The sequence below is a fragment of the Artemia sp. Qi Xiang Cuo genome, chromosome 12 (genome assembly GCF_049724085.1).
Source record: "Artemia sp. Qi Xiang Cuo chromosome 12, ASM4972408v1, whole genome shotgun sequence".
Classification (NCBI taxonomy): domain Eukaryota; kingdom Metazoa; phylum Arthropoda; class Branchiopoda; order Anostraca; family Artemiidae; genus Artemia; species Artemia sp. Qi Xiang Cuo.
Window position 1 is genome coordinate 64,493,484 of NC_142805.1, and position 24,653 is coordinate 64,518,136.

At 36.4% G+C, this 24,653-nt stretch overlaps 1 protein-coding gene across 1 annotated transcript in view; it reads right to left on the reverse strand.

Moving 5' to 3' along the window:
- Nucleotides 1–6,243: 6,243 nt before the first annotated feature.
- Nucleotides 6,244–24,653, reverse strand: part of Vps29 (vacuolar protein sorting 29) — a 115,837-nt gene continuing 97,427 nt past the window's right edge. The window contains exon 4 of the mRNA XM_089097991.1: nucleotides 6,244–6,386. Coding sequence (XP_088954117.1) covers nucleotides 6,269–6,386 — 118 coding nt within the window. The 3' untranslated portion in view covers nucleotides 6,244–6,268. The remainder of the gene's footprint in view (nucleotides 6,387–24,653) is intronic.

Sequence of the window (24,653 nt, forward strand, 5' to 3'; positions counted from 1 at the left end):
TCCGTGTAGGGCCAAAATAAAAGCGGGTTGTCCCTGTATAGAGTGTGAACAAATCACAAGAAAGGGTTTAAAGGGAATTAAAACTTTAAGGAAGGGGGTAAAGAGCAGAGCAATGAATATTTTGAATGGAGGAGGAGCGAGCGTAACTGTGCTGGCCAAAGTCTGTTTGTTGCTGCACTGAGTTTTTATTAGTTGTAGTGGTGTAATGCATTTCTTAGCGAATATTAGCGAATACAGCCCAAGTTCTTAATTAGTATCCCAGGAGAGTATTCTCCCTGGACACCATTGTATTGTTCATTTTCAAATTATTAATTAAAAAAAATTTTTCGAAAAATAAGTTTTTCAAAGAAAAGTAAAGGCCATTTTAAACTTAAGCTCAGCAGATACAAATACCTTTTAAAATTCAAACTCAAACGACCAGAAATTACTATTAAAGAATAAATGAAACCCAAAACGAACAGAAATTAAATAAACAATCATAGCGAAAACATACAACAAGTAATAATATAAATGAACAAATAGATCTTAAAGCGAGTAATGCTTAGATTAAATATGAAAATCAAGCTTAAAACGAAAAAAATATTTTCCAATTGAAGTATAAATGAAACTTAAAACTAACCGAAATTAAATTAACAATCAATGCAAACAAACATACACTACATATTAATGTAAATTAATAAATAAATCTTAAAAGGAGTGAAACTTAAATTGAATATGCAAATTAAGCTTGAAACGAACAAAAATCACTGCAAACAAGAGTTTGGGTATGACTTCCTTCTCTCACTGTAAAAGTCTGGAACCTACTGCGTCATTGGCACTTTATTGAAAACCAATTTTATGACAAATATTTTCTTTTGTACTTAATATTGAAAATAAACATTAAAATTATAGTAAGATTTTGAACTGATGAGCTTTAAGCAATTAATATCATTAACATTCAAATATTCAGTTTAATTTATTAGCTCTTTTCAAAGTTGTTAAAGACGAATTATAGTTTCACTACAAACAAGTGTTTGGACACTGCTTCCTTTCCTAACTGTAAATAAAAACCGAAAGCCTACTACGTCATTGTCACTTAAATGAAAACGGATTATATTACAAATATTTTCTTGTCCAGTTCTTACAGAGTTGAAAATGAAAATACAAATACTGTGGAAGAAATTGTTGAACAGATGGATATTTGAACAATTAATATCATTATATATCAAATATTCAATTTGATGTTGTTTATACTTTACAAGACTATTCAAGACGCATATAGTTTTCAGTAAAGCGCCAATGACGCAGAAGGTTTTAGACTTCTACAGTGAGAGAAGGAGGTCATACCCAAACTCTTGTTTGTAGTGATTTTTGTTCGTTTCAAGCTTGATCTGCACATTCAATTTAAGTTTCACTCGTTTTAAGATTTATTTATTAATTTCGTTTCAAGCAAAATTACTATCTAAAAATTTTTATCAGATGGGTTGGGGAAAAACGGCGTGTGGGGACAAACTAAGCTTCGACCTCATTTGACTCTTTAAAAGTGAACTAAAACTTTGTATTTTCAATCATATGAGCCCTCTCTGAAGTTTATACGGTTCTATTAGAACCATATATATCTCCAAAGTATAACTTACAACGCCTGTCCCTGGCCCTCGGGGGTTGTGTCGACCCTGGAGTTTTAATATCTGATGGTTGAACTATTTTTAACAAAATGATCACCTCAAATTTTTATCAGATGGGTTTATCCATCCAATACACCAAAATTCGTGGAGGGCGGGAGGGGCTAGTTGCCCTCCGATCTTTTCTCACTCTGTGAAAATGAACTACAACTTTTAATTTCCATATGAACCCTCTCTGAAGTTTATACGAGCATCCCTTTCATAAGAACAACATACGGCCCCAGGACATAGCTTACAATGCCTGCCCCCGGGGCCTGGGGGGATGTGTCGACACCGTAGTTTTTGTTATCTAACGACACAGGAGTTTTTCTTATCTGACCTTTGAACTATTTTTAACGAAATGGTCATACGTAAAGGAGTTTTTGTTATATGATCTTTGAACTATTTTTAACAAAATGTCTACCTCAAATTTTTTATCAGATGTATTTGGGGAAAAAGGGCTTAGGGGGCAGTTGCCCTCCGATCATTTTTTTATTCTTAAAAAGGGCACTAGAACTCGATTTACAGTCGAAAGAGCCATATTTGAAGTTTATATGACGACCCCTTCTATATGAAGAGCCTCTGGGAAAAAAAATAAACGGAGCGTGGGGGGATGCTAGCTGCCCTCTGATCACTTCTGACTCTTAAAAAGTGAATTAGAACTTTCAATTTCCAATCAAACGAGACCTCTAGGTTTATAGGAGCATCCCTTCCATTACAATCATATATGCCCCCATGCCATAACTTACAACACCACCCCCGGGCCCTGGGGGGCTGTGTCAATACCTGAGTTTTTTGTTATAAGAACATTGAACTATTTTCAACAAAATGTCTATCTCAAAAATTTTATCTGATGCATTTAGGGCGTAGAGGAGGGGGGGAGCTAGTTGCCCTCCGATCTCTTTTGACTCTTAAAAAGTGAAAAAGCACTTTCAATTTCCAATCATGTGAGCCCTCTCCGAAGTCTATACGAGCATCCCTTCCATAAGAACTATATATGCCCCTAGAGCATTATTCAGAACGCCTGCCTCCGGGCCCTGGCACGTTCCGTCGACACAGGAGTTTTTCTTACCTGACCTTTGAACTATTTTTAATGAAATGGCTATTATAAAAATTTTATCGGATGGGTTTGGGGAAAAAAGGGTGTGTGGGGAGGGGCTAGTTGCCCTCGGATATCTTTTGACTCTTAAAAATTGAACTAGAACTTTCAACTCCAATCAAATGAGCCCCCTCCCCCTGAAGTTTATACGAGCATCCCTTCCATAACAGCTATACATGCCCCCAGGGCATAACTTACAACGCCTACCCCCGGGCCCTGGGGGCTGTGTCAACACCGGAGTTTTTTGTTATCAGGACTTTGAACTATTTTCAACCAAATGTCTATCTCAATATTTTTATCTGATGCATTTAGGGCATGGAGGAAGGGGAGGGCTAGTCGCCCTCTGATCTCTTTTGAATCTTAATAAAAAAGTGAACGAGAACTTTCAATTTCCAATCAAAAGATCCTTCTCCGAAGCTTATACGAGCATCCCTTCGATAGGAACTATATATGCCCCTAGAGCATTGCTCATAACGCCCGCCTCCGGGCCCTGGCGGGTTCCGTCGACAAAGGAATTTTTCTTATCTGACCTTTGAACTATTTTTAATGAAATGGCTACTTTAATAATTATATCGGTTAGGGTTGAGGAATAAAGAGTGTGTGTGGGGAGGGGCTAGTTGCCCTCGGATATCTTTTGACTCTTAGAAATTTAATTAGAACTTTCAACTCCAATCAAATGAGCCCCCCCCCTGAAGTTTATACGAGCATCCCTTTCATAAGAACCATATAAGCCCCCAAGACAACACTTACAACGCCTATCCCCCGGGCCCTCGGTGAGTTTTTGTTATCTAATCTTTGAACAACAATTTCCAAAAAAATGGCTATCTCAAAATTTGTAACGGATGGGGTTGGGGGAAAAAGAGCGTGGGGGGGGGGCTAGTTGCCCTTAACTCTCTTGAATCTTAAAAAGTGAACTTCCAATTACCAATCAAACGAGCCCTCTATAAAGTTTATACGAGCATCCCTTTCATAAGAACCATACATGCCCTTAGGGCATAACTTAGAACGCCTTCCCCTGGGCCCTGGGGGTTGTAATGACACTGGATTTTTTTTATCTGACCTTTGAACTATTTTTAATAAAATGTCTATCTCAAAATTTTCATCAGATGGGTTTGGAAAAAGAAGGCGTGGGGCGGGGGGAGGGGGGGGTGCTAGCTGCCCTCGGATCTCTTTTGACTATTAAGAAGTGAGCTCGAACTTTCAATTTCCAATCAAATGAGCCTTCTCTGAAGTTTATACGAGCAATCCTATCATACAATCCATATATGCCCCAGGGAATAACTTACAACGCTTGTCCCCGGGCCCTGGGGGGTTGTGACGACACCTGAGTTTTTGTTATCTAACTTTTGAGCAATTTTTAACTTAATGGCTATCTCAAAACTTTTATTGGATGCATTTGGGGAAAAAGGAGCGTGCGGGGCTAGTTGCCCTCCAATCGCTTTTGATTCTAAAAACTGAACTAGAACTTTCAATTTCCAATCAAATGAGCCATCTCTGGAGTTTTTACGAGCATCCCTTACCTACCAACCAGAGAGTCCCCCCGGGCCTAAATTACCACACCGGACCTCCGGCCCTGGGGGGGGGGGGCTGTCTTGACTCTAGTGTTTTTATTCTTTGGTCTTTGAACTATTTTTAAAAAAAACCTATCTCAAAGTTCTTATCGGATGGGTTTGACGAAAAAGAGGCGTGGATGGGGGGATCTAGGTGCCCTCCAATCTCTTTTGACTCTTAAAAAGTGAACTAGAACTTTCCATTTCAAATCAAATGAGCCCTCTTTGAAGTTAATACGAGCATCCCTTCCATAAGACCCATAGATCCCCCCCAAGGCATAACTTACAACACCGGCCCCTGGGCCCTTGCGGGTTGTGTCGACACCGGAATTTCTATTATATGATCTTTGAACTATTTTTAAATAAATAGCTATTTTAAAATTTTTATTGGATGCATTTGGGAAAATGAGATTTGGGGAGGGGGGACTGGCTACCCTCCAATATCTTTCGACGCCTAAAAAGTGAACTAGAACTTTCAATTTCCAATTAAATGAGCCCTCTCTGAAGTTTATATGAGCATTCCTTCCATAAGAACCATATATGCCGCCAGAGCATAACTTATAACCCTTGCCGCTACAGACTGTAGGGGAAGTGTCCTCCTCAGACATATAATTTCAGGAACTTTCAACTCCGTTGAACAAAGTAGTCATCTCAAAATTTTGATTGGATGTGTTTGGGGAGATGGGGGGCGTGGAAGAGGTGTTCAGTTGCCTTAGAATCACTTTCGACTATTAAAAAAGGAACTAGCCATTTAAATTTCCAATCGAATGATCCCTTTCTGAAGTTTCTACGACAACGCTGTCTATACAAAACCTTATACGCCCCCAGGGCATAACTTACAACCCTTGCCCTGCGGGCTGTGGGGGGGTTGTCATCCTCAAAGACCTAATTTCCAGAACTTAAAACTACGTTGAATAAAATGGTTATATTAAAATTTTGACTGGATGTGTTTGGGGGAAAGGTGGGCACGAGAGGGGGGTTAGTTGCCCTCCAATCACTTCCAACAATTAAAAAAGGCACTAGCTCTTTGAATTTCCAATCAAATCAGCCTTTTTTTAAGTTTCTACGACAACACCTTCTACAAAAACCTCATATACCCCTAGGGAATAACTTCCAACCTTTGCTCTGAAGGCTGTGGTGGAGTGTCCTCCTCTATATATAATTTCTAATGGAAATCAACTACGCTGAACAAAATGGCAATCTCAAAATTTTGATTGGATGTGTTTCGGGGAATGGTGGGCGTGGAAGGGGTGTTAGTTGCCTTCCAATCACTTTCGACTATTAAAAAGGGCACAAGCCCCGCAAATTTCAATTGAATGATCCCTTTTCAAAGTTTCTACGACAACTTCTTCGATACTAAGTGCCCTGCTCTAAAGGAATAAAATAATAAATAATACATTGTGCCAACATCATTCTTATATGGCCCCTGAACATAACATAAAACCCTTGCCCTGAGGGTTGTCCTCCTCAAAAACATATTTTCTATTTGGAAATCAAATACGCTGAACAAAATGGCTATCTCAAAATTTTTATTGGATATGTTTGGGGGAATGATGGGCGTGGGGGGATTAATTGCCCTCCAATCACTTTTGACTCTTAATAAGGGCACTAGAACCCTCGATTTCCATTCGATTGAGCCCCCTTTGAAGTTTCTACGACGACCCCTTCCATATGAAGTGCCTCTGGGAAAAAATAATAATAATAATAAAACATATGGCCTATATGTATATGGCCTATAGCCGTATGGCCTATAGCGTTGCCTCTGATTTAAAAAAAAATTAAAAAAGTTGTAGTCCACTAATTTCTCATTTTGTGAAACCGACTACAGCAAGGCACTATAGAATATTTTAGATTTGTCAATTTATCCATTGATATTAAAAAGTTTCCAAATTCAATGGATTTTCCCAAGAGGTCCCTCCATTGCACTTACTGAAGAAGTAATTGGCTTACCAGTTAGACTGAGAGGAATGCAAATTTCTTCAGTTTTTCTTGTATTCAATTCGCTCTACTTTCACTTCACCACTGACCAACTGATATACATAGGTGATAACGGTAGTACTTTGAATGTCCATTAAAACAAAAGATGGCGTAACAGACCTATAAGATAACAGCGTGTTGTGGTAAGCATGTTAAGAGACGCTAGAAAAACCAAATCCAGGAAAATGAAAATTGTTACTTAGCCTAGGAAATATTACTATTCACCGTTTTCTCAAGTAAAAATAATCTAGCTGATCGCTGTACCATTCTATTTCTAAGCTCATTTAAACTTTTGCTTTCTCGAAAAAAATAAAGAAAACCTACAGATTAACACAAAATAATCAAACAGTTCGAACTAACGAACTAACGAACTGTAAGGAAGAGGCGACTCGGCCCAATGGTAATAAAAACTCAACAAACAGGAATTTCGACATTAATACATCAAAAGAACTGGATTTTTCTTCTGATTCAAAATATAAAATGCATAAGTTTAATGTTTACCCATCAAAAGCTACGAGCATGAGAAAATTTGCCAGATTTTCGACAAAGGGGGGGGGGGCACCCTAAGAAATCCAGGGATCTTAATGAAATTGACATCATCAGATTCAGCATACCCAAAAACCGTAATGCAGCCCCTCGGGAACAGCCCCAAAAAACATGACCGCTGCAGGCCCTTAATAAATTTTCAATTGTAAAGAAAATATATTTTCAAAAAGAAAAAAAAATCATTTCCTTTACTGAGTTATAACTATGGATTATATACATTGGCACAATATTAAATGTATTTTGAACTGGACTAAAAGCTAAAAGTTAAGCTAGTTCTTCCATAACAAATTTAACTTGTGCATTTCTTCTCGTATGCACGTCAGTAGCCAGTATCTTTCACTAAATTGATTTCTTCAGTAAACACTAAAATGTACTAAATTGCATAGAAAATATATTTGTAAAAAGTAACAAAGAAAATCCGTTTCCTTTACTGATTCTGAAAAACTCTAACTAAGAGCTATTAATTTCTTAAACCGTTTTATATTTTAGTATTATTTTATTTTAGAAGATCGGAAAGAAAATAATAACCAAAATCAACTCGATGTCGGACATGCGCAACCAACCTTTCCATAAAAAAAAGTTTAAATTTGCAAACTTTAGACCATACCCTGAATAATAAATGTGTGCGTAGGCCCCCCCCCAAAAAAAAAAGTTTGTTGTTTTTTTCCAAATTCACTGTCTTATTAAAACTTTTATCCGTTTTTTTTTTATTTTCATTTCCTTTTAGTATGACTTAACTGTACGACTTAATGAAACTTAGCACCGATCTATATCTTCTAGTTAAACATTCTAAGCATATTGAAGACCAGTTAAATGTAAAAATTAGCAATAACCATTTTTGCAGACGAAGCGACACTTGATCCTCCTTCTTTAAACAGTAAATTTAACACCCAGTACTATGTTTAAAAAAAAATTTATTAGAATGGTAGCAAATTAATCTAAAATGTGTAAGTGGCCTTCCTAGGCCAGGGAAATAAAATTATGAATATAGAAAAGCCTTCAGAACCTTTCATTTAAATTTAATTTTAGAGAAAACTGAGTAATTTTTGCACTCCTTCACCCACCTCCTCTTCCAACCAAGGGATCACTTACTTCCCACCAATTGGTGTACATCATGGAGCGCCACGTGTGCCAGAGAGTTCCGCCACACTTGGCGTAGTCCCCAAAACGCTTGACACACGCCACCTGGCGTGCCTGATTACTCAGAGAGAGCAACCCAAGCCTCGAACGTGCCTTTTACGTTCATGAAAACTTTCTTCAACAATAACATAAACTAAGGTATTAGTCCCTTGCAATTCCACATCCTATATGTTTATCCTTTCATGTTTATTGTATTTTCATGCATCCTTTAATGGTAAAATAAACCGTTTTCTCGGGGAAAAAATGAGGTTAAGCTCAATGAATTCAAAATCCTTTTTTGTTCAGTAAAAACAGTCACAGGACTCTAATTTATCTAGAGATTCCCGGAAATCTGCGTTCCGGATCATTTTTACGATCGAAAGCTTTTGGACTTTTGGCACTTATTTTTTGGGGCTAAAAATTCAATACCGTTAAAATGAAAGAGGTGCTGAAGTGTTATGTTCCAGAGAACAATCCAGCCGAACGAAGATTTTGATAGATAGGCCTATAGCTTGGTGATTTTTTATTATTGAAAAAATAACTTTTGATAGATTTATTTCGAATCGTTGTTCTAATAAAACTTCATTTTCAATAATAATAATAATGTATCAAAGAGACAACAAAAAAAATTCTATTTGATTTTTAAAAGAATATTTATTATTTATTTTATTCAAGTCCCACCCGACTGTGAAGTATTTTTCTCTTTTTTCTTAGTGTTTTTTTAGTCAATTTCTTTTGTATCCGTTCACTGGACATACGTGTCTATAAGTTATTCATATACCTGTTGTACATTTTCCCCCAATAAATAGATCAGTGTTCTAACCTTGAAGCATGTGGGGCTGAGCCCTGGGCCCCGTAAAACCAAGCAGCGAAAAAGTCCACTGCACTACCAAGGGATATATTAAATTTAAACGAGTACTTAAAAATATATTTGAATATATTTTAGCATCGAAGAAAACTGAATAATATTTTCTAAGAACAATTGTAAACATAGCAAGATACTTCTCAAACAGTTCTTGGTTACCCATCAAATGTTACGCGCCTGAGAAAATTAGCCTTATTCTCGAAAAGGGGGGAAACACCCCCTAAAAGTCATAGAACCTTAATGAAAATCACACTATCGGATTCAATGTATCAGAGAACCTTACAGTAGAGGTTTCAAGCTCCCATCTACAGAAATGTGGAATTTTGTATTTTTTACGTGTTAATTTGTTGTTTTTTTTTCCACAGGGGTGATCGTATCGACCCAGTGGTCCTAGAATATCGCGGGAGGGCTCATTCGAACGGAAATTAAAAGTTCTAGTGCAATTTTTAAATGGGCAAAAATGGAGGGCAACTAGGTCCCCTCCCACGCTAATTTTTTTCCCAAAGTCACCCCATCAACATTTTGAGATAGCCATTTTGTTCAACATGGTCGAAAAATATAATAAGTATGTCTTTGAGGATGATTTATCCGTCACATTCCCCGGGGGAAGGTCTGCAATTTATGAGCTTTGTCGATTGTTTACATATAGTATTATTTTTTGCGAATTATACAGAAGTTTTCAGGGAGGATTTTTTTCAGGTAATGGGGGGGAGTGGGTCGGGGGTTACGTGGGAGGATCTTTTCATGGAGGAAGTTTTCACGGGGGAAGGGACATTGCTATGAAGGGGGCACCGTATTTCCCAGCTTTATTAAAAAAACAATCAGAAATTAAATAAAAAAACAAGTTTTTCAACTGAAAGTAAGGAGCAACATCAAAACTTAAGACCAACAGAAATTATTACGTATATGATTGGGTTCGCCCCCTAGTCAATACCTCGCTCTTTACGCTAAATTTTTTTAGTACTTTCATAAGAGCTATTTATTCTAATTAAAGGCCTTTGTGTTTAATGGGTCATTTTTAAAGAATTGGAACAAAACTTGAGCTTTAGCGTAAAGACCAAGCTATTGACTAGGGGTTGAACTTCTTAATATACCTAATAAAAATATACGAATATAGAAGTTCGTTAATTAAGTTAATTCGTAAGTTACGCATATTTATTACTAATAAAAACGTTCGTAAATAAAATTAAACAACTTTCGAGAAAGCCATTTAACCAAAAAAACTAAAATTCATTTGCAAATTTCGTCTTAACTATTCATTTACGGTGAGCCAAAATCAAAAGCTGTATTAATTCAAAAACGTTCAGAAATTAAATATAAAAAAAACAATTTTTTTTAACTGAAAGTAAGGAGCGACATTAAAACTTAAAACGAACAGAAATTATTCCGTATATGAAAGGGGCTGTCCCTACTCAATGCTACGCTCTTTACGCTAAAGTTTGACTCTTTCTCACAACTCTATTTTTTAAAACCATAAAAAAATTTAGCGTAAAGAGTTAGGCATTGAGGAGGGGACAGCCCCTTTTATATACGGCATAATTTCTGTTCGTTTTAATTTTTAATGTCGCTCCTTACTTTCAGTTAAAAAACTTGTTTTTTTTTATTTAATTACTAACAAAAACACTATTTTTCTAAACCTTAATCCTCGAGCAATGTGTTTTTAAGCCCTCTTGTCTAAATCAAAATGATCTAATTGAAAACTAAACACAATGAGTCTAGTTACTATAGTACACAGGCACTGATAGATTAAATACAAATAGTGTGGCTTGTATGAAACCTCCTAAATATTTTGCGTTTAATAGTGATTGGGGACCATTATACAGGGACCCTCTTAATATTCCCATGCTTATAGAGTTTTTTTTTACTAGGTTTTACTTATTTACCATTATACATCCTTCGAGTTCGACTCCGTACAATTCAACTAACCAAAAACAGGGTTGCTACCTTTTTAGTCCATGAATGTGTCCCCTGAGCCTTCAAAAATGTGTAATTTTTAACTAAAATGTGTCCACCTTGAAATCTTAAAAACTAGAGGTTATTTTTTACTAGCTGTAATATTGACCAAAAGATGCTTTGTAAACATCTTTCAAGGCGGACAGTTAACATCAATTATGATAAAGAAATCCATATATAACATTCATACAAAATGAGTTAGTGTGAAAGCCCAAAACTTATATAAACATGTAAATCCAGCCACACCTCCACGGAGAAATCCCCCTCCCCCGGAAATATTCTCTATATAATTCAATCCCGGTGAAAATTTACCCTGAAAAATTACCCTTACAACTCCACGCGCAATATTGAGACAGAAAAGAGAAGGAAAGAAAAATAAAAAGAATTTTGCATAGGAATTCTGGCACATTCCCCCACTGTAATATTTCCCCTGACATGTTCACCCCTTGGAAAATACCCCAGCAGAAAATTTCCCCCCTCCCCAACCAAAAATGCATGCATACTTCCCAATAACAAAGACTAGTCGAAAATAATAAGCAAATTTTGCTACTTAAAGACCTTTTCCCTGGGGCTGTGGGTGGGGGGGGGGGGTATGTTATATCAAAAGCATAGTCATTGGGTCTTTCAACTATGATGAACAAAATGGCTATCTCAAAATCTTGATAGGATGATTTTGGGAAAAAAGAGGCGGAGAAGGGGGCCTAGTTGCCCTCCAGTCTTTTTGGTCACTTAAAAAGGGCACTAAGACTTTTAATTTCCGTTTGAATGAGCCCTGTTTTAATATTTAAGGAGCCCTGGGTCGAAACGATCACCCCTGGGAAAAACAAACAAACAAAAACAAACAAATAAACACGCATCCGTGATCTTTCTTCCGGCAAAAAATACAAAATTCTACATTTTTGCAGATAGGAGGTTGATAACTCTTACATAAGGTTCTCTGATACACTGAATCTGATGGTGTGATGTTCAATAAGATTCTTTGACTTTTAGTTAGTGTTTTCTTCTTGATTTGAAAATCAAGCAAATATTTTCGGCCTCGTAGCGATACATGGTATAAGATGAAACTTATATATTTGGAAGAAGCATAATAAGCCATCTCTTTTGATATATATATATATATGTATATATATATATATATATATATATATATATATATATATATATATATATATATATATATATATATATATATATATATATATATGTATATATATGTATATATATATATATATATATATATATGTATATATATATATATATATATATATATATATATATATATATATATATATATATATATATATATATATATATATATATATATATATATATATATATATATATATATATATATATATATATATATATATATATATATATATATATATATATATATATATATATATATATATATATATATATATATATATATATATATATACATATCGGTATCAAAATTCCGTTTTTTAGAGTTTCGGTTACTGTTGAGCCGCGTCGCTTCTTACTAACAGTTCGTTACCACGAACTGTTTGATTGACGTTTTTTTTAATCAAAATATATATCCAGTTGGGAAATGTTTTGTTTTATGTCATAAATTTACAAAATATATCCCTTTTTTGCCCTTTTATTGTGTCGCGGCATATGGGAATGTGTCCTTTTGACATAAAATGTGTCCATCCAGTTCGCAGTCCTGATCAAAAAGCCTAAAATCTTAGGCATCTCTTGTAAGTTTCAATTTTAAAAAAAGTTTCTGACTCCTAGACCTATATGTCTATATACCTCCCCATCGCACCTAAGTAATTACTAAACAATCTAAGTAATCAATCTTGATTAAAAGTCTTCTTAACGACTCCTGTAACACTTCGTTCACTTCGAGTTCAATTCCCAAATCATAGAAAAGAAAGAATAGAAAACACATATTTCCCGCGAGGAAACCTTGGCTTTCTTAGATAGCACAAAGCTGAAATGAAACTAATGGGTGGAACATATAGTAAAATAGAAAGGGAAATTGGCGGAAAAAAGAACCCTTCTTCAGAATAATAAGGTCCGTAACTGCCCTTGTTTGAGCGAAACAAAACGAAGAATAAACTGAAAGTACCGTAAAAGATGGGATATAGTGTAGCACAATGAAAAAAATTGTGGTAAGATAAAGAAACGTGTTCTTTAAATAGGCGCTTCTAAGTATACCAAATTCCTATTCCTGTTCAGTAATTTCTAGCCAGTAAATTTCAGGCAAACTGCCAGAAAAGATGCTTATTATACACTGTTTGAGATTTTTTGAAGAAAAAGAGGGGAAAAAAACCCGAGCATCCTCTCCATTAAAACCTTAATCATATAGCCTATAGTCGTATATAGACGGCATTCACTTCAGGAGAAGTAAAGGAAAGAATACGGCATTGGGCTTTATAGTCCCAACCGGGGGTGCTAATCTCCATTCATTGGCCCTTCAGCCAGAAACTGCTATGGGAGGTTGATGCCTTATTGACTCGTGACGGGGGTCCATATATGGGCATAGAGCCACGTGGTTTATGGACTTTGTCAGTGAGAATTTGAAAAACAGGAATTTTGTCACATTTATGGATGGTTTTATGGACTTTCTCAGTGAGAATGAAAAAACAGAAATTTTGTCACATTTATGGATGGTTTTATGGATGGTTATGTGTGTTGATTATTTGATGGTTTTATGGATTTTGTCAGTGAGAATGAAAAAACAGGAATTTTCTCACTTTAAAAACAAGGAATTTTGTCTGTTTTATGGACTTTGTCAGTGAGAATGAAAAAACAGAAAGTTTGTCACATTTATGTCTGTTTTCATGGATGGTTATGTGTGTCGATTATTTGATGGTTTTATGGATTTTGTCAGTGAGAATGAAAAATCAGAAACTTTGACACTTCCTTCTTGTTGTTGTTCAAGCCAGATTTTACGAGTTTCCGGGAAGCAGTATTTGTTATTGTTGTTTCCAAGCCAAATGTTACGAGTTCCCGGGAAACAGTTAATTAATGTCTGACAGATGACGTCAAGTTAATTAATGTCCTTTGCATTTCCAAAGAGATTTGTCTAGGAGAAACAGTTAGATCACACATGATGTCATGATTGATTGATTGACACGAAAGGGGAATTAATTTGTTGTTCTAAAGAGAATTGATTCACGGGCAGATGTTTTGATCTTAGCTTAGGAAAAGGTTTCCAAATAATTTGAAATGCATTAGCGCAGAGATGCCAAACAAAAGGAACATGCTGAAATTCCGTTTGGGGATAATTTTGGCGAAACCGTTTTAGCTATTTTATGGAACTATTTCGGCGAAACAGCTAGAGACATTATAAAATATGATTTTAGAAGAGATTTTGGAAGAGAATTTGAGTGTGGTCGTTATAATACACAAGTTTCAATTGAACAGTGTTGTGAGGTCCTCTACCCCAACCCCAAAGGGTTCCGATCCCCCTACCACAACCCCGAAGGAAGCCAGCGGTCCTCAAAGGTTCTCTGGGCTTCCAAAGGACCCCGGACCCCCAAAGACCCTCACCCAGTCCCCTAAGGTCCCCAGGCACCCAAAGGGCCCCAGACCCTAAAAAGGCCATACCCGAGCCCCAAAGGTCCTCCCCGGTCCCCAAAGGTCCACCAGACCCCCAAAAGCCCTCCCCGGTCCCCAAAGGTCCACCAGAACCCCAAAAGCCCTCCCCCCGTCCCCAAAGGCCCGCCCCCGGTCCCCAAGGGCCGCCCCGGGCGCCCAGGGCTCCCCAAGGGCCCCGATTACTCTACCCCTACCCCGAAGGAAGCCTCCGGTCCTCAAAGGTCCCCCCGGCTCCCAAAGGCCCTCACCCGGTCCCCAAAGGTCCACCGGGCACCCAAAGGGACCCCAGCCCCCCAACGGCCCCACCGGGCCCCAATGGGCCCAATCCGTGCTCAAGGGCCCCCCGGACCCCCAAAGGTCCTCCACCAGTCCCCAAAGGCCCTCTCCCGGTCCCAAAGGTCCACCAGGCCCCCAAAGGGCCCCATACCCTAAAAGGCCATACCCGCGCCACCAAAGGTCCGCCACCAGTCCCCAACGGCCCTCTCCCAGTCCCAAAGGTCCACCAGGCACACAAAGGGCCCCAGACCCTAAAAAGTCCATCCCCAAGCCCCCCAAAGGCCCTCACCTGTCCCACCAAGGTACCCCAGACCCCACAAAACCCCTCCACCGGTGTACCGGGAGTAAAACACTATATATTTGAAATACCAAAATAAAGTTCATTCTTTAGTTCTTACTCCTATAGTCAATACAAATATAGTTTCAAAAATGAAAATGTCTGGACTCATCTAAGGAAAGAAATTGCGGTATTTTTATTTCAACAATAAAGTGATCAAAAAGAACTGAGTTAATAAATCTCTGCCATTAGCAGTGTAATAGAGCCTAAAAGTGTGACCGCTTTTATCATCAAAATAAACAATACAGAGTCTTGGACGAGGGTCCGTTTCCTTGGTCCCCGTGAGCCAATGGCAGGCAGTCCCTAGAGCGCAGGACGAAAGAACTGCGTGTGGGAGTGGGGTAAATGTGTTTTTTAATTTAAAATGTTAAGTTGGATCTAAAAGAGTTCGTACCGCAAATAATCTCGGTCACCATTTATTGTCTTTGAAGTGACCCATTGCTGTACAACTAAGCATGTAAGTCTAATAAATCTATTGTCTTTTTATATGTGTTTGTTTCTCTTATATGTCTGAGTCTAGTCCAATAATAGGTAACTAGTTCGCCAGTCTCCAAGGTAAATGCTCCCAAAGGAATCTGATCTCCAAGTGGCGCTATAGGAGAAATCTCTATCGCCACGAGCAAACCCCTTCTATTACTACAATCAATTCTTCAATGGTACAAATGGCGCGTGTCGGAAATTGGAGGAAAACTGCGAACTAGTTAGGCTATTTAAACTTTGTAATTCAAATTTGATTTTCGGAGAGATACAGACATATAAGAAAATTGATTAGGCCTATAACCGCTAGGCTACGATAGGAAACCCCTAATATCTCATAGGATATAATAGCCTACCCAAAAATATTTTAATTAAAATTTTACTTTGATATAAACGGAAAAAAAAAAGAAAAAAAAAAATCATGGACGATCTAAATTAATTAATAATAATGCAAAAGTTAGTCGCAAAAAATATATAAATTTTAAAAACTATCCCGGAAAACAATTGTCAAACAGATATTGACGAATTCAATATCCAATTGACCCAGTTTGTACAATTAACAAAAACAGACGTTGGAGCGTTAAAAAACATGCTCCTACTACGATTAAGAGGCCAGGCCTTAACCTTTCTAAAATAGGTCGAACAGACGGGACTAAATAACGCCAGCTTGCCAATAACGATAATTGATAAATTGTTAAAAGCATTTAAAGGGAGATTTATATAAACTAGTTCAATAAATAAACAAATACATGAATTAGTAAGCTTTAAGTTATCGCAGACTTTAAGGGACTACCTGGATAATATACGCATTTCTGTAGAAGCAAAATACGGAAGTGGTTCTGGGCAACTGTATGAAAAAGTCATACTAAATACCTTTTTGCAAGGGCTACCCCAAAACTATATCGAGTAGTAATATCCAAGAATATTCAGACGTTGGATCTTGCAGTCCAAGAGGTAGAACGACTAATTGAAGTTGATAAAATGGTTGCTAATCATAGTAATACAAAAATAAGCAGCCTAGGCGACTCAAACGCGAACCTAATCTTCAAGGGCGATCAGACATCCCCCAATTTATTTCCAAGGGATAACTCCCCAGTAGCACAAAGAAACAAATCGCCAAAACCCGCTAGGCAGAAAACAGTACGTTTTCAGCCCATTAACCCTACATTAATCAGGTGCTATAACTGCAATCATGTTGGCCACATAGCAAGAGAGTGCCACTACGTCACCAGTCCCATACCAAGAGATGCTGTCGGTAATACGCAAAATTACGGTAACCATTTGTTCAGAAGAACAAATTTTAGCACCGGTCGTGCAATAGACTATAGCCAGGGGGGATTGCGCCAATCAGTAATGTATAATGCGTGCCAACAATCTTTGTACAACCTTTTTCACAAGTTTCAAAATAATTAACTGTTTGAAAACACATCTCCTCACCAAGTTATATATAAGGCGAGACTTTACTACGGAAATAATTAAAATTTGCCAATGGAACCTAAGAATTTTACAAGCCATCAGCACTGGCAATCAACGCCAGCAAACAGCACTGACACGAGACATTCACGTTACCATAATAATACATGGCGAAGACTGGCAGACGTAAATCATTTCAATATGCCTACTGAACCTAATACGTCCGGATATCTATTACAGGCACCGAGAAATGAAATAAATCTTCAGGGAAACGCTTCAGGCCCCTCAGAAACATAAGTTGGACCCCGAGGGTGCCAGGAATTAATAGGTCCAAAACAATACTAGTGCCTTCTTGTAGTGATATTATTAACAAGTTACCTATATTTAATGATTTTTTTGTAGAAAACGTTTACTTTACGGCCTTAGTTGACAGTGGAGCTACTGTAAATATCATAAACTCTTGCGTATTTAATACGTTGCCTCTGCACATGAGGCGACAAAAGAACCCAAATAATCCCAATTTAACAAGTGTTACAGGCCATAAATTAAATGCAAAAGGGTCAATTTGCCTAAACATAAAAAGAGACAACAGAACCTTCATGACAAATTTTATTATATGTAATAATCTCCCATATGAGGCTCTTATATGGGCAAATTTTCTAAGGTATAATAAAATACTATTAGACGTAGCCAACGAGACGTTGGTCAACCCATCCAACGTGGGGGATGATATTCCTATCTTAAGAAATCGTAACAGAGGTTACGAAGATAACATAACAGTAAACAAAATTTCTAGCGGTATAATGTCGAAGTATTTTGAACCTCATGTCTCGCAAAGGCATGGCATAATTGGAAATTTGTTCAATTATCCTGAAAAATATCTCAGAAATGAAGCAAATTCAAATAATAACAGTATTAAATCTGCGAAAATAAAAATAGGAGATATGCGACAGTACAGATCAAATGAAATTAAGAAAATAGTGGAATTGTGGAAAAACATAGTAAAACCCAACGTGACGCCACAAGATGCCGCAATGGCGCAGCATAGCGCCAGCATGAATCTAATAAACAAGGAAAATGAAGAGAAAGATTACGGATTTGCGATAAGGAAAACAAAAATCCCTCCCAAAACGATGCAAAAAATTCAAATATCACAAATGATCGAGCCAGTAATTAGCAAATCAGAAATATGGTTTGCGACACCGTCGGAAATACCCGAAAATCTGTTATGCGAGGAACAGATTATATATTATGACAAAGGAGAAGGTTTTATTTGGGTAACCAATAACCATGAAAACGATACAATTACAATTAAAAAGGGGACCTGTTTAGTCCAAATCGAGATTTTAACGGAAAATGATTTAAATACATGGAAAAATTCAAAAATAAACCTAGTTAACGGTATTAAAACTTCAAATAACGAATATCCCTTGACTAAATCGCAATTTTTAAACAAATTTAAAATGGATCATATTACGTATTTGTAACTTAATAAAAATTTATGCGATTTATTATGTAATTTTAAGTATTTTTTTTCTGAATCTTAAAATGACATCGGTATTATCAAATTTTACCAGCATTCAATTTTAACGACTGGTAATCCCGTAGCAAAACAGCCATATCGCGTGCCGTATAAGCACAAAGAGTGGTTAAAAAATAAAATCCATGAATTAGAAAGGAACGAGATTATACGCCATAAAACTACATTTTCAGCATCCGAATATGGATCTTATGAATACTTGAGAGTACCATTTGGGCTTAAAACAAGTTCAAGCGCGTTATGTAGACCCCTATTGCACCTGTTAAGAGGATTAAAGAATATAATTCACTTTGTTGACGACATTATATGCGTGGGGGAAAACACTGAGCAGCACTTGGCAAATTTAGCTAAGGTGTTCGAGAAGTTCAGGCAAGGCAATTTAAAATGCCGGCCCGAGAAAGTAAATTTATTTCAATCCAAAATTAAATTTTTAGGAGTAGTATTTACCCAGGGAAAGATATCCCCAGACCCTGATAAAATAAAATGTGTTGAAAACCTCAAGCCCCCAGAACGATTAAAGAATAAAGGGTAATATTAGGACTTACTTACTACTTAAGAACATGTGTACGCAATGAGTCTCAAATTGCGAAACCCCTCACGGAACTAACCAAAGGAACTTCCCATAATGTTACCTGGTCCCAGGACGCTCAAACTTCCCTAGACCAACTCAAAAAGGCGCTCACTTCTGAACCAATTTTATCACTCCCTGATTTCGAAAACGGAAAATTCATCGTTACCACTGATGCTAGCTCAAAGGGGATAGGCGCTATCCTTTCGCAAACACTCCCAGTAGAAAACCCTAACACTCTACAGGGAACACCTAAACAAATAGAAAAAGTTATATGCTATTCGAGTAAAACTTTATCAAAGGGCGAAAGCAGTTATTCCGCCACAAACTTAGAATTATTATCTATTATCTACCACTTTGACAAATTTAGACATTATTTAATTTGTAGAAAATTTATACTAAGATCAGACCATACAAGCTTACAGTACCTGCGCACATTTAAAAACCCCCCTGGCATTCTATATAGAGGGATCATGAAAATCCAAGACCTAGATTCTGACTTTGAACACTTAAAGGGAAAACAAAACGCAGCTTGCGACTTTTTGAGTAGATATCCAGAAAATGACCCGTCGGAAACTGAAAAAAATGAAGTTAATGCTATCAATGCTAAAAGCAAACATGGATATAAGAAAAACAAAGTCAAAGACGCAGTAAAAGCAAATAATATTAACTATTGTCCCTTGTCATTGTAAAATATAAACAGAAAGAAAAAAAGGGATGAAATGTGCGTAGCACTAATTGATTATTTTGCGAATGATGAGGCGTTACCGGATAAATTCAAAACTATTAGAAAAGAGATAGATAATTTCTACTACGATATTGATGAAGAAATGCTGTGTAGGATTGTGACTGCTGAGACAAATAGAAACCAAACCTCGATAATACCTGTATTACCACAAAGCTTGATAGGGCCTGCATTTGAATATTTTCATTCGGACACAGGTGGACATTCAGGAGTTATGAAAACGTTCCATAAGTTAAAACAATACTTTTACTTACAATCGGCACTGACAAAACTTAAAGAATTTTTAAGTACATGCGAAGCATGTAACTTGAGAAAAACCCCCCCAGCTTATCCAAATCCCCCAATGGGAAGGGTCCCAGTAGCAAAGTACCCCTTCGATATCATCTCCTTTGACCTGTACGGGACAAATGGAGGCTTACCTGTTTCTAGAAGAGGCCATACATGTATTCTTTCGGTTTTAGATCATTTTTCCGGAAATACTTTTGAAAAATAATCAAAAAATCAATGTTATTATGAAAAAATTAATTCATTATAAAAATAATTTTTAATTTTTTTAATTAATAATAATATTTTTAGATACATATTGATCAATTTTTTTTCAATATTAAAAAAAGATTTTATGAGTTTACTTAATATAGAGAAAATGGTGACAGAGCCGTACCATCCACAAGCTAATTTCAAAATAGAAAACAGACATAAAATATTTTCGAACGTTCTAAGTGTTTATACAAAAGACAATAGGAGTGACTGGGATAAATTCTTACCTTATTTAAATAACTTAATCAAAACTGATTATTCCTAAAAAACCCGAGAAAATCATTTTTTTTTAATTTTTGTTCTATTTTTTATACTCCCTTTTTTTTAATTTATTTAGTATGGGAATTTTTATCACGACTCAGAAGATTATAAACAAGAATTCATTAATAGGATGAGGAAAACTTATAAGATAGTTAGGCAAGAATTGGAAAAATGTAAAATAAACCAAGAGCTAAGAAACCAACCCAAAATTAAGGGGAATATAGATTTCAAAGTAGGAGACTTCGTTTACCTAAAGAACGAGGCAAAAACGGAAGGAAAAAAACTTTCCAACAAATATTCTGTGCCGTACAGACTAGTCAAAAAGTATGATAATGAATATACCTTTAAAATGGAGAACCCCGATAGTGGAAAAACTTACAAGGCGCATGTAAGCCGACTAAAAAGAGCAAAATTTCCAGAGAGGTGGATGTCACATCCCTCTTCTACTGATTCGTCAGATTCGAAAAATGAGACCCCTAGGTCAAGACTGGCAGAGCTAAAACCGTTTAATTTCAAACAAGATTATTTTGAAAATGAAAGTGATGAACAAAACTTTGAATAATTTTTAGCAATGGAAAATCTAGTTATTCCTAAGAAAAAATCCCTAATACCAGGATTTTTTCATGAAATAAAAACAACAAAAAGTCCAAAAAGTTATTCATCGGCGAGCGCGGGAGATTTAGATTATACAATATCTCCAAAAACCCAATTTTTCCCCGATAGAATCTCGACCCCCTGTCCCCCCAAAAGATGTCCAGACGATATGGCTTCCCCTGCAACAACGATCGAACGTAACCTGTATTTACAGAAGGAATTAAACCGAGATGTATAAACCCCCGTTATTGCGTTGAATAAAATTCCTCAAAAAAATTTAAGTAAATATAACATGCGGGACACCATGGATTTCATAATTTTTCAAATAAAAACGATCCCAAGTACATTACCCGAGACTAAAACTCCAAAGAATGACCAGCACGGTCACTATCATGATATAACTGTGTCCAAGGTCAAACCTAAACACGACTGGACGTGGACTTCACGGAGGGAATCCCTACTGCAAAGAATGCCCCATCCCCCTGAAGACATGGCCTTCAAACAATGGAGGACCCCCGCAAAAACTATTGATTCTTCCCAAAGCTCTCAAGAATCTTTCAAATCCTCCCAGTTGAGAACTCAAGGCGAGAACTTAGAGAATAAACCTTCTACTTCCGGGGGAGTAGAAACTTACGAAGGAAGGGCAGGTGGTACCACAAAAAGTGCCACCTCTAAAAGTTCCAATCCAGATTCGTCGGCAACCAGTTCTGAAGAGTCTGAAGTCGAATCAGACCAAATAGTAGCTAAAGAAATAGGGAAATCTAGGCCGACCTCAGCAGCCGCACACGGGAAACAAACGAAATTAAAAGGGCAAGAGTTTTTGAAAAAACAATACAAAAAATTTGACCTTATTTCGCTAGACAAACCGAAAAAGAAAAAACCACAACAACCCGAGGAGATAATCACGACACAGTCAGGTAGAACTGTTAAAAAACCTGACAGATGTAAATATCCCTAATTAATGTAAATACAACTTTCAAAGATAATGAATTTAACACTGTAATAAATTTAAAAATGTGCATTTAGAGTTAACCAAGTCAGGATGTGATTAAGTTTTAGATGTCTTATTTTCGCTAGTGTTAATTCTATACCCTTTCAAAGGAGAATAGAAAGGTTGAAACAGAAAATAACCAAAGTTAGGACGCTTGTGGTCTACCTAAACCGACACCGCGCGTGGGCCCAGTACTGGGGGTACGCCGGGAGAGGACCAAAAGCCCATGTTTTTTTTTCTTTAATTTTTTGTGAACACGATCGTAGGAAGGGATATTTCTCAGTCCTTCAAGTGTAAAAAATTAGTATTTTTATGCCAACCAGGGCCAATAAAGAAAATACTTAAATGGTGAATAGAAACTTCAGTGAGCTAGTTAAGTTTTCGTTTTTGGATCTGAACGCTTTGAAAGAGAAACAGTGAGTTTACTTTCTTATAGCTCCGAGAAAAAAAAAGCTTTTTAATTTCATTATATTATATCTATGACGTATGCTGTCGTACAGCTCTGTGTTAAACATTACTTCCAAAGAGAAACAAAGGCATTAATGTCTTTAGCTCCTTGGCGAAAAATTTAATTTCACTAGTTTATATCTATGACATATACAATAACAGAGAGATCACTGTTCTATAGTTCTGTGACAAAAATGTCCTTTAATTTTATTGGTTTATCTATGAAATATATTGTGCTCTAATGTTTCTGGCATATTTTCGAAAGTCTTTCTCGTTATATATTACATCTACGGACTCTGGTCCCACTCATATTTTTCATGAAAAATCGGCCCATGTCCCAATCAAGAGGTATATTATCAAAAAAAAAGAAACTTACATTACATAATCGACTATGTCTATTAAATATATTATCTTATTGAATTGTATGCGTATTTTAGGCCTACAAGTGTAATTAAGCGCCGAAAGTTTGCTTATTCATGTGTTTCTTACTCGAGAAATATAGTTTTTCTTACTCGTGTAATATATGTAGCACTATCCAACACTTGGTAATTATAACCAAACAGCCTATGGTACAATTATATGAGGAAATTCACGTTGTATGTGGAATTATATCTCAAAAACAATATGGAAAATTTTAAAAACATTTAATAAGGTAAGATATATGGATTGAAACACTGTGTACGTCCAATGGCGACTAAGTAAAACCCACACGGAATTCCCTATTAATGTGAAGGTGTTTCTCGCTTAAAGGATTCTAATAAGACTTTAATATATCATATTTATTTATTTAGTTCTGAAGGATTTGCTCAAACAATAGCCTTCTAAAAAGATATTGATGTCAGTTCTTCATTACGCTTATATTTTTTGCCAAGCATCAATTGGAATCTACGCGGGCAAGCTTGGAACCCTGCATCTAATTACCTCATTCGAAAAGCGAATATTAGGCACCAATGTTGACTTGCAATTACGGAAAACCAAAAGAATAACACGGGGAAACAGCTGAAATGCTGAGACTAAACCCGGAACCCCATTAAACCGTCTAAGCCAAGAAATAGGGACGACATCAGAAAACTAGTGGGTCTAGAGGTCTCCACTAGCCCTTGTTATGTCTTGTTCCCTCATTGTAGTATCGTTTGCGTAAAACCGTGTGGTTATGACGCTGCAACATGCGTTTCTTATACAGCACGGACTAGCGTGAACAATGAAGGCAAAAAAAAATATTGTAAAAGTAGACCTCAAACTTAATAATGTAGGGTAAATTATGTTTATTTAATATCGATATTTTCGTTATCAAAACAAATTGAAGAAATTTCCGTTTTAGATTTCCATTGTGAGTGCTAATATTAGTGTATTTATTTAATTCTGTCTCATAGCTAAGAAGTTATAACCCAATTAATGCGTGAATTATTGTATGTGTATTTACTTAATAGAACATGTGATTCTGCAGCATTGTCTTTATTACAGGAACGTAAATGGACATTTTGGTCATCGAGTATTACAAAAAGCTGCCCATTACAGATATGACCCAGTACCATCTATTTTTATCATATCTCAACCAACGAAGAGTATCCACCATAACTCCAGGCAAGTTTCATCCAAACTTCGTCTACGAAAACAACAGTTACCTTCGATCGTCGTTTCTTCGACCATGAACCATATTAAGTATCAGGTAACACTATATTTGAACCTCAGTATCAAGTGCTTTAACGAACTAAATAATCACATAAATGCTGAGAACCCCATCGATAAGAACAAGATAAACGATATTTAACAATATTTGAAGTTGAAAGATACTTAAAGACATTTGAAGATATTTGAAACTGAAATTAAAGACAATTTGAAGTTTAATTCTGAGAACTCCATCGATCAGCACATTATAAACGATATTTAAAGTTAAATGACACTTAAAGACATTTGAAGATATTAGAAGACGAAATTAAAGACAATTTGAAGTTTAATTCTGAGAACTTCATCGATCAGCGCATGATAAACTATATTTGAAGTTAAAAGATACTTAAAGACATTTGAAGATATTTGAAGACGAAATTAAAGACAATTTGAAGTTTAATTCTGAGAACTCCATCGATCAGCACACGATAGACGATATTCGAAGTTAAATGACATTTAAAGACAATTGAAGATAAT